At 36.6% G+C, this 18,844-nt stretch overlaps 1 protein-coding gene across 2 annotated transcripts in view; it reads right to left on the bottom strand.

Moving 5' to 3' along the window:
* The window catches only part of MBOAT2 (membrane bound glycerophospholipid O-acyltransferase 2), a 230,032-nt gene that overhangs the window by 99,730 nt on the left and 111,458 nt on the right, over positions 1-18,844 (bottom strand). For both annotated transcript variants that reach the window (XM_071211942.1, XM_058287896.2), the window contains exon 4: positions 6,883-6,978. In XM_071211942.1, the coding sequence (XP_071068043.1) occupies positions 6,883-6,978 (96 nt within the window). The remainder of the gene's footprint in view (positions 1-6,882; positions 6,979-18,844) is intronic.

Below are 18,844 nucleotides of genomic sequence, written 5' to 3'. Positions count from 1 at the left end.
TGCGGGGCACACTCCTTGCACGTGGGTGCCCCTGTGTGGCACAGCACTCCTTGTGTGTGGCAGCACCGCGCATGGGCCAGCTTACCACACACGTCAGGAGGCCCTGGCGATCCAGCCCTAGATGCTCCATATGGTAGATGGATGCTCCATCAGTTGAGCCACGTCCACTTCCCATAGAAGAATCTTGAAGACCTTATGCTGACAGAAGTAAGCTAGGCACTAAAGAACAAATATTACATGACTTCATTGATAGTAACTGAGCAGATTCACAGAGCTAGAAGACAGTTTTACAGGAGATGGAAGGGGAGTAGAGAGTTGTGAGCCAATGCCCATATGGGCAAAATCTGTAAGGTGGAAGGCTGTAGTTATACAGTGGATGGGCATTACAGTGGTGCAGTGATGCTACGGGCTTCAGCAGTGCTGGCAGGGTAGGGTGGGGGATGGTTTGTGTTGGACTATCCATGAAACTGGGGGGACAGGGTTGGGGGAAAGAGCAAGTGAACTCTGGGGATTTGTAGGTCTGTTGTTAAAACTACAACGTGGGGGATGTTCTTCTGGCAAATATGGCAGGGGAGGATTACTTGTGTAGGGTGTTAGATGTGTGGGAGGGCTATGTGGGACAGGGCATACCTGGGGCAGATTTCTATAGAATATTTAAGTGTTCATCTTGTCATGGTGTCTTGTATGAGTGGGTGGAGAACCACTCAATAAACAAGAAAATATTAAATTCCCATCCTGGGGAGTCCTGTTCTCAAATAGAGGTGTTAAGAGCCTCTTGAGAACATAGGCAGTGCCTAACAAAAGACAAAAGACCAAAATGTGAAGCCCTTAATATTAATGCAAGTAACTATGAATCTTACTCTTCAAAAAGTAAAACTTAGTGGTTACCATAAGGCTCAATGGGAGGGAGAGGAAAAATAGAATACATGCAACATAGGGCAGTTTTAGGGCATTAGAACTGTTCTCCATGATCTTGCAATGATGGATACAGGCCATTTTAAATTTCCTTAAAATTTATAAAAGTATATGGTCCAAAATGTAAATCACAATGTAAACCACAGTGGTTTATAATTGCTTCAATATTTGTATATCAATTATAACAAATGTACCATCTGCATGTAAAATGTTATTAATAGGGAGAGGGGAAAAGGGGAAGGGTGTTTGGTATATGGGAATCCCTTATATTTTGTATGTGGCTTTTCTGTAATCTAAAGCTTCTTTTAAGGTAAAATGAAAAGAATAAGACACAGGGGGAATATACAGAAGAAAATGTCACTGTACATACAACAGATCTTATAGTGATAAAAGACAATCTCTAAAAATTTTGTTAAAATTATTTCAACTTTTTAAATTTTTTGTGTTTTATTTATTTTTAAAACCATCGCTATTTCATTTTCTTATTAATTTTGTTTGGTTATTTTGTTGGCTTCATTTTTGGAGAGGTTTTGGATCACAGAAGGGTCACAAACTTGGCAGGGGTGGATCACTGGTGCAGGATATTGGTGATGGGGAGACACATGGAGGGGGTTCACTTGGGGCATGCCTCTAAGGCATATGAATGTGTTCAAGTGTTCATGGGGCATTGTCACAGTGTGTGGAAATCCACATAATAACCAAAATATCAAATTCCCATCCAGGGGAATTCTGCTACATTCTCCAATTGGACAGCAAGAATTCCCCGAGTACAGGGATGGTGCCTAGTGAAGGAAGAAGGACCACTGCAATGGGTGCTTGATATTGATGACTGCACTTAGGAACATACTCTTTTGAAATTGAAACTTAGTCTAGTATTATATGTTACCTAAGAATTACCTCCTGAGGATCTCCTTGATGTGCAAATGTGGCCTCTCTCTAAGCCAGACTCAGCATATAAATGTATTCACTACCTTCCACCTGGAGTGGGACATGACTCCCACAGATGAGCCTCCCTGGCACTGAGGGATTATTACCAAGCGCCAACAAGCAATGCACCTGGAAAAAGACCTTGACCAAAAAGGGGAAAGGGTAAATATAAATGAGTTTTTATGGCTAAGAGATTTCAAGGTGAGTCAGGAGGTCATTCCAGACTTACATTTATACAAGTCTCAGCAGGATCTCATTGACTGCCTCAGTAAATACTGCTTCAAATAACAGGGTTCCTGAGGGCTCTAGAGCTATCCAGACACTCTAAGTAAGGCAGATAGCTCAGGAGCTTGGCCCTGCTAGTGGGCCTTACCTTGGAATTTATGCTCCTCAGTGTGACAGAGTAGGGCTCATTGGTGGTTTTCCTACACGTGGCTCTTCTGTCCATTCTGTTTGAACCTATAGTTAGTACTTTACTTGATAGGTGTATATCCAAGAGATTTAAATCTTTGGTCAGTCCATGTAGTAGTTGGGCCCATCAGCAGAGTCTCAACATCTACTTTCCAGTTCACTGGACTCACCCAAGACAATTAACAAGGAGATTATGATGGACAACACCCATCCCAAGGAATATATAGAGTCTGCAACTGCAAGCAAGATAGTTCCATCCATCTGCCCCCACGGGATCTAAGCCCCTTCTCAGTTAGAGGCAGAATGGGCATCAGCATCCCAAAATCCACACAAGATTGGGGAATGAACAATGGACTAAAGTAGACTTACTATTATTCTGCTATAGACTTATTGTTATTACAACAATGAAAGAATTTTTATCATTGATGTGGAGGCAGTGGCCACCAGAGGTTCTGAGGGGAGAGAAAGGAAAAAATAGGTGTAATGAGGCATTTTCAGGACATTGGAATTGTCCTACATGATACTGCTATGACAGATACGGGGCATTATATATCTTGTGACAACTTGCAAAATTGTGCGGGACAGGGTGTAAAAACTATAATGTACAAAATGTACAAAAGCAAAATGTACAAAAATGTGGGAAAAGTAGGAAGTGGGGCATATGGGAATCCCCTATAATTTTTATGTAACATTTATATAATCTAAAGTATGTTTTTAAAAAATTTTTTAAGTTAAAAAAAAAAAAAGATTTCACAAACAATAAGAGTTGTAAGAGACCAGCTATATGAAAAGCCTAGAGTATGTGATGGCATAGAGTTTTCATAAGCTTATCAAAATATTTACAATGGAGAATTATATTACATGCTGGTAAAAAAATAGGCATTTTTTGTGTTGCTTACATTTTACCTCACATTAAATTCTAAATATAAAGTAATAAATAAAACCTATCCATTCTTTTTACACATTAAAAAAATTAAAAAGTAAAAAGTAAAATAAAAAACTCAAGCTAACATATATGGGAATTGCATCAAGTTAAAGTATTCTATCTCTGATTTGTTTGGGTTCCATTTATTTTGCTTTCCTTTAGGATACAACCTATTTCTGTCTCATGACTCTATATTCTCTTACTCTGCTTTGTTTCCCTTCAGAGTATTTACCAACCTCTAACTAATTATATATTCTCATGTCCTCATGTTTATAATCTATCTCCATGAGAGCAGGTATACAGTTTGCGTTATTCACTGAGATATTACCAGAGAACTGAATGATGTCTAGAGTAGTTAAAACAGAATATGTTTTGAGTGAATTACTGAAATGACATATTGGCTCATCATTTCATCCTACATATAATTGATCTGATCTCACATTATTTCCAACTTTAACATTTTCATCTATAATTTCAAAAGCTGATCAAATTTATTCTTATCACTGATTTTACTGAGACCTTACTGTATTCACTATTGCTTGCAATGTGGGGTTTATTTGATTGTTTTTAGAGTTACAGAGGTTTTGGCTTACCTCTTTCCCTTGTCTTATCTCTGTCTATATTCTGCTCCTTTAACATGGAGGTCCTGCCTTCATGTATTGAGGTTCAATAAGTTCTTCTAAAGTTTAACTTTTCCAGCATGCTTCAGATGTCAGAAGACTGTGAAGTGATTATAAACCTTTCTACTAGGGTTCATCGGCTTCACACAACCTGTGAAGCTTTTTTCTTGGAACTGTCATTCTAAGGTCCTATGATAAGATAAGTCCAGACTTCCCATCCAGTTGTTTCTAGGATTTACAAGATCTGCCTCTATAGAAAGGAAAAGAAGGGAGGAGTTATGGATACCAAGGCAAGCATCCCATTTTGTACAGAAGTTCTGGAAGAGTACAAAGTAACTAAAACTTGGCTTCCTCATTAACACAAGTGTAAGGTCTCCAGGTCAGAGAGCAGTGAAGCATACTTTCAGTCTCAGGCATTCTTTGCCTTAAATTTGGAGTATAACAAAAACATAAAACCTGGGTAATATTTTTCTTGGTGGGATTCCTTTTGATGTATACTTCGTAAATATTTTTTCAAGATTTTATTTTTAGATTGTTTGTCAGACAAAGCTGTCACTGTTGTAAGGTTTAGCTTTTTTAAATGTGTCTAAATGTGTCTTCCTGAGAATTTGTGAAGGCTGGAAAAAGCCATGGGTTTGAGTTTTAATCAGAGCATTATTGAATTTTTTTGACAGATATTATTATTCTAAGTGAAATTATCTGAAATACTATATAAAGTGTGGATGCTACTTACCATGGTTAACCTGCTAATAAATGTAATTCTAAAATAAAAAGACCTTGGGAGGTTGGAGCCACAGGAAGGGACCCTGATTCCCCCCAATGATTGTGTGGAGCAGAGGCTAACTCCTATATGAACTGATAGGTGATGAGAAATAAACATTTATTATGCTAAGCCACTGAAATTATGTGTTATTTTACCAGTACTTAGCCTATCTGTAACTAATAAAGGGAGAGATGTGAAATAAAGGGCTTGAGAGTGTCAACAGTTTGGAATAACAGATAAGGGTAATAAAAAAGAAAAAAACTAAGATGAAACAGAAGGAAAGGTTGCGAGGGTCCAACAAACACTCGGTCCCATAAGTTTGTACTACCTCCAATCCATACACTTGTGTAATAAATTCTACTTGGTTATGTTAAAATACTTTTAAAATATGATGATTTAAAAAATAAAAAGCATAAAGCATTTTAAATGAAATATCTTGTAGAATCCCCCCAATATAAATATAAACTAGAGAAGTAGAGTAGATGTGGACTGAAGGAGGTGGAGATTCAGCTGCTTACTCCTCTGGCACCTGCCTGCAGAATGCCAAGGCTTTTAAGTCTGTTTGAAAAATCATAGTTTTAAAATATTAACTCTTAGTTACTAATGTTAACATTGTGTTATTAATATTCATAGACTATGGTTCTTTCTATTTTATACTAAATGCTTAATTTATTTCTCATTTATTATAATGCAATTATTTAAAGCTATGAATTTCTCAGCACAGTTTTACTTGCATTACTCAGGTTTTTCTATATTATGTTGTTTGTTGTTGTTATTTTCACTTTTCTCACATATTTTTAACTTTCTTCTTTACTAATTCAATATTAATTCAATATGTATTTATTTAATGCTACTGTGTGCTAAGCACTATGTAGATACTGATGAACAAGAGCAATATGGTTGCTGTTCTCAGCAAGATTAAATTTTCTAAGTGATTTTATTCTTATAAACTTGAACAACTTATTCCTAATTCCATTACACTATGTTTATAATATGTAACCTGAGCTACTTCTTAAAATTTACCAAGATTTTCACAGTGGCCCAATATGTTCAGTTTCTGCTTACTAGCTCATTTTCATCAAGAATACCTTATTTGTTAGCTAAATTGCCAGTGTCTATTTTTTCTGCCTTCTATCCTATAAATTACTAATTTGACTAACTCAGTTTTTTGATGCAATCTAATTTAATTCAAGCCTATTTTTAAATGTTTAATAAAAGTAAACTCTACTTTAATCTCATTAGAGAGAAAAAAGTATTTCATCTTGTAAAAGCCCCTTGTTTCATAGGAATGATTTTTCTCTGAGGTCATATAACTCTGAACCATTTCTGTTGTTAAACAATTTTTTCCCTGAAATGTAATGATTTTTTTTTTTCCAATTTACTTATCATTATATTGGATTCACTAGCCATAATATAGGCTGTTCAGATGACTCAAGGCTGACTTACAAGTAGGTTTTCTGCATCTTGCTTAAGAGAGAAAGCCATCCAGCCCTGACACCAAGAATGAAGTGGTTTACTTTCAACTTCCTCACCTGGTACCAGGGTGCGACATGTCCCTTCATAAAGATGGTAAGCAAGTTAGTTCATAAGGGCTTGCATTGCATTTATCTTTTAATAGGCATTCAATCAGTTCTACTACAGAACAAAGAGACTCATCCAGTACCATAGACAAAACAAACCCCCACTGAAAAAACAAAAGCCAGAGTTATTTATATAACTAATTTAAACATTGATCTAAGAACACAGAGTATTCCATAAAAGTGAAATGCAGAGAAGTAAGATACATGCTCAAGTGTCTTCTCTAGGAAATTCATACTGACAAAGGTAGGCCAAGGACCTATGGTCAAAATAAAGTCCCATGGGGTGCTAAGAAGCAAGAACAAGTGATTAGATCTTAGAAACTGGAGTATGACTGTACTTAAGGGGCTCAAGAAAACAAACAAAGAATGGCAAGGATGTAGGCTCAAGTCTGCGGCTGATATTCAACAGTTACAAATGATTGCAGAAATTCCTATCAGAATTAGAAAATGATTTTAACACAAGAATTACTGAAACAAGTTTACCTGCTATGACTTCAGAAACTGTATATATATATATATCAACATGAAAAAATAAGTTATTTTGGGGGGACTGTATAGCACTACAAAAAAACTACAAGAAGAAAAATTCTAAATTCATAAAGGAATTTTTCATTAATATGTTTAGTAATAATTTCTCATTTGAACTACTAAATGAGAGAGAACATACTAAACTATATTCTATCCTTTACTACCATGTTAAATTAGATAAAACAGGTTATTGAATCAAAGTTTTAATCTTACCCTGAAAAATCAGCAGAGTATTGTCCATAATCAAAGATATAGACTCTAGTAATTTGGCACACTGTGAGGTATCCCAAAGCAAACACAAAGCAATATCTGAAAAACAAAAATAAGATTAATGAAAATTAATACAAAATACATTTTGTTAAAGAATGCATTTTAAAGTAATTTATTAACTATATAATATGATCCAAACATTAAAAATTACTAGATATATCCCAAAAACACCTTTTTCTTCAATAACTTATAAAAACTGTTTTGTAGCATTTTCTTCAGTTTACTTGAATTTTGATAAATGCATGTAATTACTTCTTTTTTCATTTCCTCCTTCTGAAAGACCTCCAAACACCAAATAATACATTTGAAAGCCATGCTTACAAGCATAAAAATGTGATTACTGGTATTTGTTCTACTCAATCTTCCTTTGTTCTAGAAAATGAAATTTAGCACAAAAATATTTAGTTATATTAAACAAAGTCTTAGTAGGATTTCTAAAACTTATCCTCAGTAGTCGAAAATCATACATCCTTAGAATGGATCAGGTAAAATTTAATCACATCTTATAAGCATGAACATTTACTGATTTTCAGAGATTTAAAATACTTGGGACAGACAATTTAAATAATTAAAAACCTATAGCATGGGCACGAGAATTTATATATAAATAGATGAGAAACAAAACCTAGAAAGAGATTCTAGAATAAATAACACTGCAGAGGATGAAGGCTGCTAATGCAAATTAGTGGGGAAAGGATGGATGGATTAAAAGAATTAAACACAAAATATAAAAGCACAACAAACATGAACAGTGTAATAATATTTAAATGATCTCAAACTGGGGAAGGACTTATTAAACATATATATAATATAGAAGAATTCAAAGGAAAAAAACAACATACTTGGCTAAATTAAAATCTTAAACTTCTGCATGTAGGCAATTCAGGTAGTTATATGGAAGAGTTCTTGCACACTTTCAAGAAATCGATCATTCTGATCTATTTTAATTATTCTTGAGCAGTGAAAAGAGAAGAAAGTCTCCTCATTCAAATTCTCTAAAAAGTTAATATATTCCTGATGGCAATACCTGACAAAGATAGCACCTGCACATTCACTCAAGGTGCTGACAAATCAAACAAACAATAATCTCTTAGGCATTACTGGCATACTATTTTCCAAAGACAGCTACAACAGTATTTCCTATTTCATGTGTTTTTCTGTAGCCTGACCTTGTGGCTCCCCCATCAAGAGGAGGAGTCTATTTCTCTACCCCTTTTGAATCTGGGCTGGCCCTCTAACTGTATGATCAACAGACTACAGCCGAAGCAATGCTGTGTTAGTTCCGAGTGTAGCCCATAATTTGCCTGGAAGTTTCTACTTCCTGCCTTCTCTCCTGAGACCACACGTAGAAGCTCTGGAGGAGGAGAACCACGGAGAGAAGCAAGTAAGGAGGGAAAGCAGGAGGGAAACAGAAACAAGGAGCACCACAGTGTTAGATATGTGAGTAAAGAACCTGATGCCACATGAAATAAAGATAAGCTATGTATCTGAACCCTTCCTGAAGCAACAAGTCTCATACAAGGGAGGCCCAGTGAGATTAAATACCAGTTTCTCATCAGAAACCATGGAGGCAAGAAGGCAATGGGAAGACATATTAAAAGTGCTAAAAGCGAAAAATTACCAACTGAGAATTTCCTATCAGGTAAAACTTTCAAAATTGAGAAGCATATAGGACATTACCAGATAAACAAAAGCTGAGGGACTTCATTATCACTAGACCAGGCCTATAAGAGATGCTAAAGAGAGTTCTGCAGGTTGAAAGGAAAGTATAAAAGATCAAAGCCATATGACGAAATAAAGATCTCCAGCAAAAGTAACAATGGGGTAAATATAAATACAAGTATAACACTGTGTTTTTGTTTTGTAACTCTACTTTTTACTTCCTATATGATCTAAAAGGCAAATACATAAAATGTATTGATAAATCCATGGTTCTGGACATACAATGTGTAATATCTAAAAAACACAATAAAAAGCAAATGATATTGTTGTAGATTTAGGATATTAAATTTAAGCCCCAAGGTAACTACACAGAAAATACTGGAGAATATACTCTGAACTTAGAGTACAGGCTACCAAAAAAGAGGAGAGTAAGGGCAATGGAGTTTAATGCAAAATGGGTGTAGGGTTTCTGTTTGGGGAGATAGGAAAGTTTCAGTAATGGAAGGTTGTGAGGGTACCGCATCACTGAATGGTATGCTCAGGAGGGGCTGGAAGTTTATGTTGTATATATGTTCCAAAATTAGAAACAAAGAAGACAGAGCAACTAAAGAGACAATGACGATTAAGGCAATATATGATCTTGGATGGAATCTAACAAGGGAGGAGAGAAGGTTCAAAAGGATATTATTGACACAGCGAATGGACACAGAGAACAGACAACTGGGGGGAGGGGAAGGGGAGAGAAATAAATAAAAAATAAATCTTAAAAAAAAACCACAGGTATATATTTTTTAAAAAGGACATTATTGGGACATATGAAAAAAGTGGAATATGAACTGTAAGCTTTATATCAATACTAAATTGCTTGAACTTGATAACTGCACTTAAGGTGGGGGATACATAATTAAGTGAATATCCTTGTTTTTTGGAAAGGTACATGTTAGTATTGTTTAAGAAGTATGATGATCACAACTCAAATTCAAGTGTTCAGGAAATGGATTTATAGACAGCCAGACAGGTAGATAGTAAGATGAACAGATAGATGGATGAACTGAAAGATTTTTATGGATAGACTGACAAATATGGCAAATGTAGCAAAGTATTAAAATTGATAGATCTGGGTATTGGGGGGGAGGATAAGGGTATGTTGTAGTTCTCTGTATGGGGTCTATATTATTTTTATAATTGTCCTGTAAGTTTGAAAGTATTTAAAAATAAAAAGTAAAAAAAAAAAAAAAAAAAAAAAGAACCTTAAGGGTGTTGACCCACAGTATCAGATTCTCAGACCAACGTAGAAAGGAGATAGTCTAGAATAGATGGTGTGAATGTGGCTTCTGTCTAATGCAGTGGATTATAAATGGATACACAGGAAGGCTGTATCATTTTTAAAGGAACTGTACCTGATTGGACAGAAAGGGACAATTTTTAGGTACCCAACTTTTTACAGGTTAAAAAGCAGGCTAATCAACTGCACAAACAGACCATTTCCTACGGAAAAAAAAAAAAGGCTAGCTCATGGTATGGAACAGAGAGACTAGAGAGTAAAGGCAAAAGCCACTGAGAACCACTCACTGGGAAAAGGACTGGGCCCTAATCAAGGAACTGGTAACCTGTATCTATCTGGAATTCACAATTGCTAACACTAGGAATTGCTAAGTGACTTGTGGTCCTCTCCTTTTTGTACTGTACTATCTACTGCAGTTATCCTATCATTGTCCACCATTGCACATTCAGTGTGTGAGCGACCAAAAATTTTCCTCTTTCTTCACAGGTCTTCAGACTGAGAAGAACTATACTTGAGGAGCCACATCCAAGAAGCCTCATCCAAGAACTAGACCTGACTAGATAGTAAGATGAAAACCTTGAGCTTGATGTCAATGAGATGAGATGGGGAATCAAGGGAGAAAATGATTGTATTTTGTTTGTAGGATGAATGTGAACTGTGGTGGCCAGAGGACACCAAAGGTGTCTCCAAAGTTGCTTATATCAATAACAACTCTACTTTTTGCAGAGGTAGCTAGATCTTCACATCAACAGTTGAAATCTAATTCTCCTCCCCTTGAATCTAAGCTGGACTTAATAACTTGGCCAACCAATATAATATAGTGGAAGCTTCTATATGAAACTTCAAGGCTAGATATAAGAAGTCCTCCAGCTTCCCCCTGGGTTTCTTGTAATGCTCATTTCCAGCATTTTGACTTTCAGGACTCAACCATCATGTTGTGAGAAACCCAAGTCCACACAGAGAAGCAACACGTAAACACTCCAGCCAACAACCCCAACAGCCAACACAAACTGCCAGCCACATGAGAGAACCATCCTGGATGTCAAACATAGCTAAGCTTCCAAAGGACTCTACCTTCAGCCAACATTTGATAACAACTACATGAAAGACCTCAAAAGAGACTTGGCTTGCTGAGTCCAGTCAACCCACGCAACTGTGAGAAATAATAATAATGTATTAAGCCAAGAAGTGTGGGGTGGTTTGTCATGCTGAGATAAGATAACTGGAATCAATCCTTAATAAAATGTTAGCACACTAAACCTGGCAGTAATTTCAAAGAATAATACATGCCAATCAAGCAAGGTTTATTTGATAAATGCAAGTATGATTCAATATAAGAATACTAATAATGTCTGTCTTTATGGTGATGAGTTAAAAGAACAAGTTGTCATAGGTAGATGCATAGAAAGGCATTTAATAAAATTCAATGATGTTTCCACCTTTAAAAAAAAGCACCTGGTAAACTACAGGAAAAGAAAGCGTCCTTAACATTAAAAAAAAAAATCTATCAAAACATTCAGTACTTTGTCAGCCTTTATATACCAGTAATTCATGGAGGAAAACACATGAAAGTTTTGAAGTAGGAAAAAAGAGAGTGCAGCATTAATTTATTAACTTATTTTGAAAATTCAAATAAAACTAAGTCCATTCCCCTCAAATTAATTTCTCAATTTAATACCATAATCCCAATAAAAATCCTAACAATACCTTTAGAGGAATCTGACTTTCTGATTTTCAAGGTATTCTGGAAAACTAAATAAATGTATAATGAAGAGGACTTGCTCTATCCTAGCATATAACAGAATATACCTTGGTTTATAATATAGTATTGTGTCAGGAATAAATCAAAAGATTAATCAGAGACAGTTCAAAAAGAGAAACTCACAGTACAAATGAAATTTTTATATTATAAAATTGGCATATAAAGTTAGTTGAAGAACGATGAATTAGTAAATGGAGTCAAAAAGAAAAAAGAAAAAAAATATAAAAATATTAAAAGTACTAGGATTCTATGGAATATGAATGTGTTCAAGTGGTCATGGGGGAAATGGACTTTGGCCCAGTGGTTAGGGCGTCCGTCTACCATATGGGAGGTCCGCGGTTCAAACCCCGGGCCTCCTTGACCCGTGTGGAGCTGGCCATGTGCAGTGCTAATGTGCGCAAGGAGTGCCGTGCCACGCAAGGGTGTCCCCCGCGTGGGGGAGCCCCACGCGCAAGGAGTGCGCCTGTGAGGAAAGCCGCCCAGCATGAAAAGAAAGAGCAGCCTGCCCAGGAATGGCGCCGCCCACACTTCCTGAGCCGCTGACGACAACAGAAGCGGACAAAGAAACAAGACGCAGCAAATAGACACCAAGAACAGACAACCAGGGGAGGGGGGGAAATTAAAGAAATAAATAAATCTTTAAAAAAAAAAAAAAAAAAAGTGGTTATGGGGTGTTATCTCAGTAGGTAGAGACCCACACAATAACCACAATAACATTGAATTCCCATCCTGGGGAGTCCTGCTACATTCTCTAGTACAGCTGCAAGAATCCAGAGAGTACATGGGTGGTGCCTAACGAAGGAGAACAGACCAATATGCCAGGACCTTGATAACAGTGCTTCCACTTATGAACCTTGTTCTTATGAAAATGAAACTTAGCCTAATATTATATATTGCCTAAGAGTTATCTCCTGAATGCCTCCTTGTTGCTCTCATATGACCCCTCTCTAAGTCAGACTCAGCATATAAACTCATTACCTTCCTCCTGGCATGGGACATGACTCCCAGGAATCAGCCTTCCTGGCACGAGGGATTATTACCAAGTGCCACCTAGTGATACATTTGGAAAAAGACCTTGACCAAAAGGAGGAAATATTAAATACAAATGAGTTTTATGGCTAAGAGATTTCAAAGTGGGAAACCGGCTTTGGCCCAGTGGTTAGGGCGTCGGTCTACCACATGGGAGGTCCCCGGTTCAAGCCCCGGGCCTCCTTGACCGGTGTGGAGCAGGTCCATGCACAGTGCTGATGTGCGCAAGGAGTGCCCTGCCACACAGGGGTGTCCCCCGCGTAGGGGTGTCCCCCGCGTAGGGGTGTCCCCCGCGTAGGGGTGTCCCCCGCGTAGGGGTGGCCCCCTTCGTAGGGGAGCCCCACGCGCAAGGAGTGCACCCATAGGGAGAGCCGCCCAGTGCGAGTAATGGCGCCTCCCACACTTCCCGTGCCGCTGACGACAACAGAAGCGGACAAAGAAACAAGACGCAGCAAAAAGACACAGAAAACGGACAACCGGGGAAGGGGAGGGGAATTAAATAAAAATAAATCTTAAAGAAAAAAAAAAAAAAAAAAAAAAAAAAAAAAAGATTTCAAAGTGAGTTGGGAGATCATTCTAGAGGTTATGCTTATGCACTTCTTAGGAGAATTTCACGGACTGCCTGAGTAAACAATGCTTCAAGAAGAGAGGCTCCTGAGGGCACTAGAGACATCTGGACACTATAGGCAGGCCCTGTCTGTGGACCTTAGCTTGGAATATATGCTAACCTATCCCCCCAATGTACTAGAGTTGGTCTCATTTATAATTTTCCTACACATCGTTCTTATGCCCCTTTTATTTGAACCTATAATTAGCACTATACCTGTTAAATATATGTACCAGAGTCTTAAATCTTCTGGCTGTCCATATGATGGTTAAGCACTGAATCTCAGCAGAGTTGCAGCTAACACCTACCCTCCAATTCACCGTACTCACCAAGGACAACTAACAAAAGGATGATGATGGGCAATGCTCATCCCAAAAAACAGAGTATCTACAACTGCAAGCAAGACAGTTCTACCCATCTGCCCCATGGTGTCTAAGACCCCACTTAATCGGAAGCAGAATGGGCATCATCACCCAAAAATCTTCAAGACTGAGGAACGAACAAACATAAGAGGGGCAATGCAACTATGGACTAAAGTAGTCTTACTATTATTCTAGCAATGGAAGAACTTGTAACATTGATATAAAGGCAGGGGTTACCAGATGTTCTGAGGGGAGGGAAAGGGAAGAATAGGTGTACCGTGGAGCATTTTTGGGATGCTGGAATTGTTCTGCGTGACATTGCATGACAGAGACAGGCCACTGTACATTTTGTCAAAACCTATAAAATTGTGTAGTGCAAACTATAAAACATAATGTAAACTACAGACCATGGCTAGTAGCAATACTTCAATATGTGTTCACCAATTATAACAAATGTACCATACTAACAAAAGAGAATTTTGATGGGGAAAGGTTTTGGGGGGGGGGGGCGTATTTGGGAATCCCCTATTTTTTCAATTTAACACTTATGTAATCTAAAGTTTCTTAAAAGAAATAACACAAATCATAAAGAAAAAGTCTGGCAAATACTTATGAAAACATTAGAAATTTATATAGGACTGATAACAGAAAATGAAAAGACAAGTAAAAATTATTTACTACCTATGGTAGGTGTGATCATTTAGGCTAATATGTCAACTTGGCCAGATAATTGTGCCCAGTTGTTTGGTCAAGCAAGGACTGGGCTAATTATAAAAAAGGACATTTACAGACTTTAATTCACCAGTCAGTTGATTGCATAGATGGCTGATTACATCTACAATCAACCAAGGAGATTGCTGTCAGCAATGAGTGACATTTTATCCCATCAGTTGAATGTCTTAAAAGGGGAAATTATTTCAGTATTCAGAGAGAATTTTCTAGCTCGATGTCAGACATTCAACGGTTCCTGGCAACTCATCAAGGACCCTCACTGGAGTCTCTGGTTTGCAGTCTGCCTGTGGAATTTGGACTTGTGCATCCCCACGGTCACATGAGAGGATTTTTATAAAATCCTATACTATTTAGATATCTCCTGTCGATTCTGTTTCCCTAGAGAACCCTGACTAATACAGTAGGTTAATACTCCTAATACCCCTCACACACACATTTCCATGTATATAAACAGATATTTACAAATCATACGGAAAGTTCTAGAACAAAACTATAGCTGATTTACTTCATATCCATTTTCCATCTCCATATTCCCTTCTTCTTATGTATACTATAGAAGCCAAAAACAAAATACTCAATTTTCCTGCCTGTCTTGTAACTGAGTGAGCCACAAAACACTGATCGTGGCAATGAGATTTATACAGAAGTCTGGTTTAAAGCTGCACTGTTTAATACGTAAGGGCGTTGTAGATCTAGCTAGTACTGGCTTATGAGAGCTGATTGTTAATTTTTCAGGAATTTTTGTGATTTGGCTGTTAAATCTAGTCATTATTAAAATTTAAATTTATATAACTAAAGAATATTAAAAACAAAGGGAATACTCAAACCTCATCATTCCTAATTATTTTATTGTGCCATTTTCCATACTCCTGAGGTTACTTATGTCTCTTCTATATGCACAGAGGAAATACTATGTAATGTTGTCTTCCCCACTCCAAGTTCGGATACTTTAAGTTAGTAGCTTTAAATGTATCCTTATGGAGGAATTCACACCATGAAAATAAACAGACACCACGAATTTCCTTGATTGTTTAGGGATTGTGAAACTAAAGCTTATGAGACAAATCTGGTCCTCTGCCTGCTTATGCAAAGACTTGGTACAAAAACAAAGAATTTAAAAATCCCAATTTAAAAAAATTGATTCCACATTGAAATAATATATTAAGTTAAATAATATTTTACTAAAATTAACTTAATGTCTTTTTTTTTTTCAGGTACCAGTGCTGGGGACTGAACTGGGGCTTCACATGTGGGAATCTGGAGTTCAACCTCTGAGCCACATCGACTCCCCTGAGTTGTTTTTTTCATTTGTTTGCTTGTTGTTGTTTTTGTTTTTAGGAGGCACTAGGGATTGAACCCAGGACCTCCCACATGGGAGGGAGGCGCTTAACCTCTTGAGCTACATCTGCCCCCAATATGGTTCTTTTTACAAATGTAATTACTAGAAATTTTAAAATTACAATCTGTGGCTCACATTTTATTCCACTGCACAGCTCTAGATAGTTTTCCTGAAAGGAAAAAAAAAAGATGATTAGACATAGCTGGTATGGTTGTTTCACCCTTCTGCCATTCATTCTGACTGGAATACGTATCTGATGGCTGTTGCAGCAACTATATTGCAACCATGAGGTAACAAGCCAACAGGTTAAGGACAGAACAGCAGAAGAGAAGACACTGTCTTTAATGACACTGTTGAGCTGCAAACTGGCTATGTTCAGCCAGTTCCAGAAAGAATCCTAGGCGGTGTTTTTTTCCCCAATCTGCAAATGAATGCATTCCTAACTGATATGAATACACATCAAATTTTTGTTTTTATCTTTTGTTTTGAGTTAGCCACTATAGGGGAAGGGTGATGGGGGAAGCCTTCAATTTTTCAAATTCACATAACAACTGAGGAAAGAGTGCTACGAGTGCTATAATTTCAAATAAAATTATATACGTGCAGATAAAATCCAGACAGAACTAGCCTACATTTAAATAAATGGTCCCAATACTTTTATTATTCCCATCTGTAAGAGCTTTAAAAAAGAATGTAGTTTCTGAGCCCTGGTTCTCTCACTAATAAAACCTAGATACAACTATCCTCATAGGCACCTGGCAAACACTGGGCATTTAAGGGCTTTTATGATGCTGAGTTATTGTGTTAGACACAATTGACTGTCTACCCTACATCCACTGCTCACTTCTTCCTGGTTAAAGAATTCTCCTTTTGTTTAGTTGCCAGCTGTCAAGGAAGGTGATTCTATTCCTAGCTACAGGGTAAACCCTGATTATTCTAAATCAATCACTGTGATCTCATCCTCATTGAAACTGACTAGTTTATGGGTAGGGATAAAACAGGTCTGGTCAATGAAACATGACAGAGAGCTTCTGTAAAGGCTTTTCTTATTCTAAAAGTGTCACACTTGCTCCTGTCATGTCTATAAGTGTAACCGCTATCTTGAGCTTATAAGAAGTTAGTTCAAGGACAAAGACATCATGCTGAGAATGGCAAATAAGTTAAACAGAACTTGGGTTTTTAATGCCCTCATCAAGACTGAGCTGCTGAGGCAGCCAACATGCGTTGCCTTGCCTCATGACTTCTTACTGTGAGAAGTTAACACTTTCTATACTGTTTATGCCATTACCTGCTACGAGTTGGGATTTCTGTTCTTTGCAGCCTATAGCTGCAAACAGCCTGATATAATTATTATTAAGTATCAAATTAAATAAAAATGCATATGAAGATTTCCAGAATGGAGTATTTTCTTATTAATTAAAATATAAATGTTGATTACTACTTCATTACAAAAAGTAAAATCACATTTAAATTATTTACTCCTTTAGGTATTAGATGCAGAGTGGAAACTGTTCAGTGAAAAATCACGTGCTCAGGGACTCTGGGAATGAGTGAACTAGAAATAACTGCTGAAAAAAACTGAAAAAGCACTCTTTCCAAATGAGAAGGGAAACAGGTAACATCACCAAAAGGTTTAAAATCCTGATAGGAATAAAGACAAAAACTAACAGTATTTGTTTTAATGTGCTGAAATCAAACTGTTTCCTTTCCAGGTTTCTCAAGCTTGGATACAGGTTGTAGCCCAACTTCAGTAAACACATGCACATCTGAATGCTAAACTTTCCCTTATTTTACCTAGCTCTTCTATATTTCCCAAGATCCTGTTTACTTATACACTCTGTTTGTTTGATAGTATTTTATATTTTTTTAATTTATCTCAGTATTGTGTGAAAATGCAAAGACTACAGATTAGAGAAAACATTTTTGAAAAAAAAGACGACTTACACTATCTGATTTCAAGACTAAGTATAAATCTTCAATAATCAAGCCAGTGTGGTAATAGCATAAAGTCAGAAATAAAGTAACACATATATGGTAAACTGATTTTTGACAAAAAAGTAAAGGCAATTCAATATGTGAAATGATTGTCTTAAGAAGAAACAGTGCTGGGATAAATGCTTATCCCACAGCATGCACAAAAATTAACTAAATATATATAATATCATATAATTATATATACTGTATATTATTATTATATATAATAAATAGGTCAATGACCAAAACACAAAAACAAAAACTATAAAACTTTCAGAAGAAAAGAGGAAAAAAATATTTATTCTTAATCTTGGGATAAGTAAAGATTTCATAGAAAAGACATAAAAAGCTCTAAACCATAAAACAAAAATTTTATAAAGTGATTTCATCAGAATTTAAAAGTAAGACACCAATAAGAAAATGAAAAGGGAGGTAATGATTGGGAGAAAATATTCATAATTCATATATCTGACAAAGGACTTATATCTCAAATACAGAAAGAACTTAAGAACTTTTACAACTCATTAATAAAATCCAATTTTTAAAAAGTCTTGAGATTTGAACAGACACATCCCAAAAAATTTCACACATTCTTCTTTGCAGATTCCTTCTCATCCTGAGGTACCAGGTTCAGTACTCTTCTCTTCTCCATTTACACTCATTTCCAAGTAGATTTCATCTAGGTGCATGGTTTTAAATAGCTACTATATAGTATTATCTCTCTGAGATCTATACCACTAGCCTAGACATGTCTCCTGAGTTCCAAACTCATATTATCAACAAGCTACTCAACATTTCTATTTGGTTGCCTAAGCATCTCAAACTATATTCAAAACAGAAATCCTGCTCCCACCAAAACTACACTTTCCTTTGTCTTGTCTTTCTTGGTAAAAGCACCATCTTTCACCCAGTTGCTTTGCCCCAAAAAAACTCAACCTATGACTCACGTTCCACATCCAAATCCAACATTACATTTTCTTCATACTTTTTTCAAAATATATCCTAAATTGAGCAATTCCTACCACTCCTTCCTACTACTTCAAAGCCTAGACCACTGCAATAGTGACCTGTCTCAGCATCCTTTTTCCACTCTTACCTCCCCACACACAGTCTATTATTCACATAGCTTCCAGAGTGCTCAGAACTTTCCAGT

Source organism: Dasypus novemcinctus, chromosome 25 (genome assembly GCF_030445035.2).
Source record: "Dasypus novemcinctus isolate mDasNov1 chromosome 25, mDasNov1.1.hap2, whole genome shotgun sequence".
Taxonomy (NCBI): domain Eukaryota; kingdom Metazoa; phylum Chordata; class Mammalia; order Cingulata; family Dasypodidae; genus Dasypus; species Dasypus novemcinctus.
Note: the sequence above shows the minus strand (reverse complement) of the source record. Positions and strands in the feature narration are given on the sequence as shown.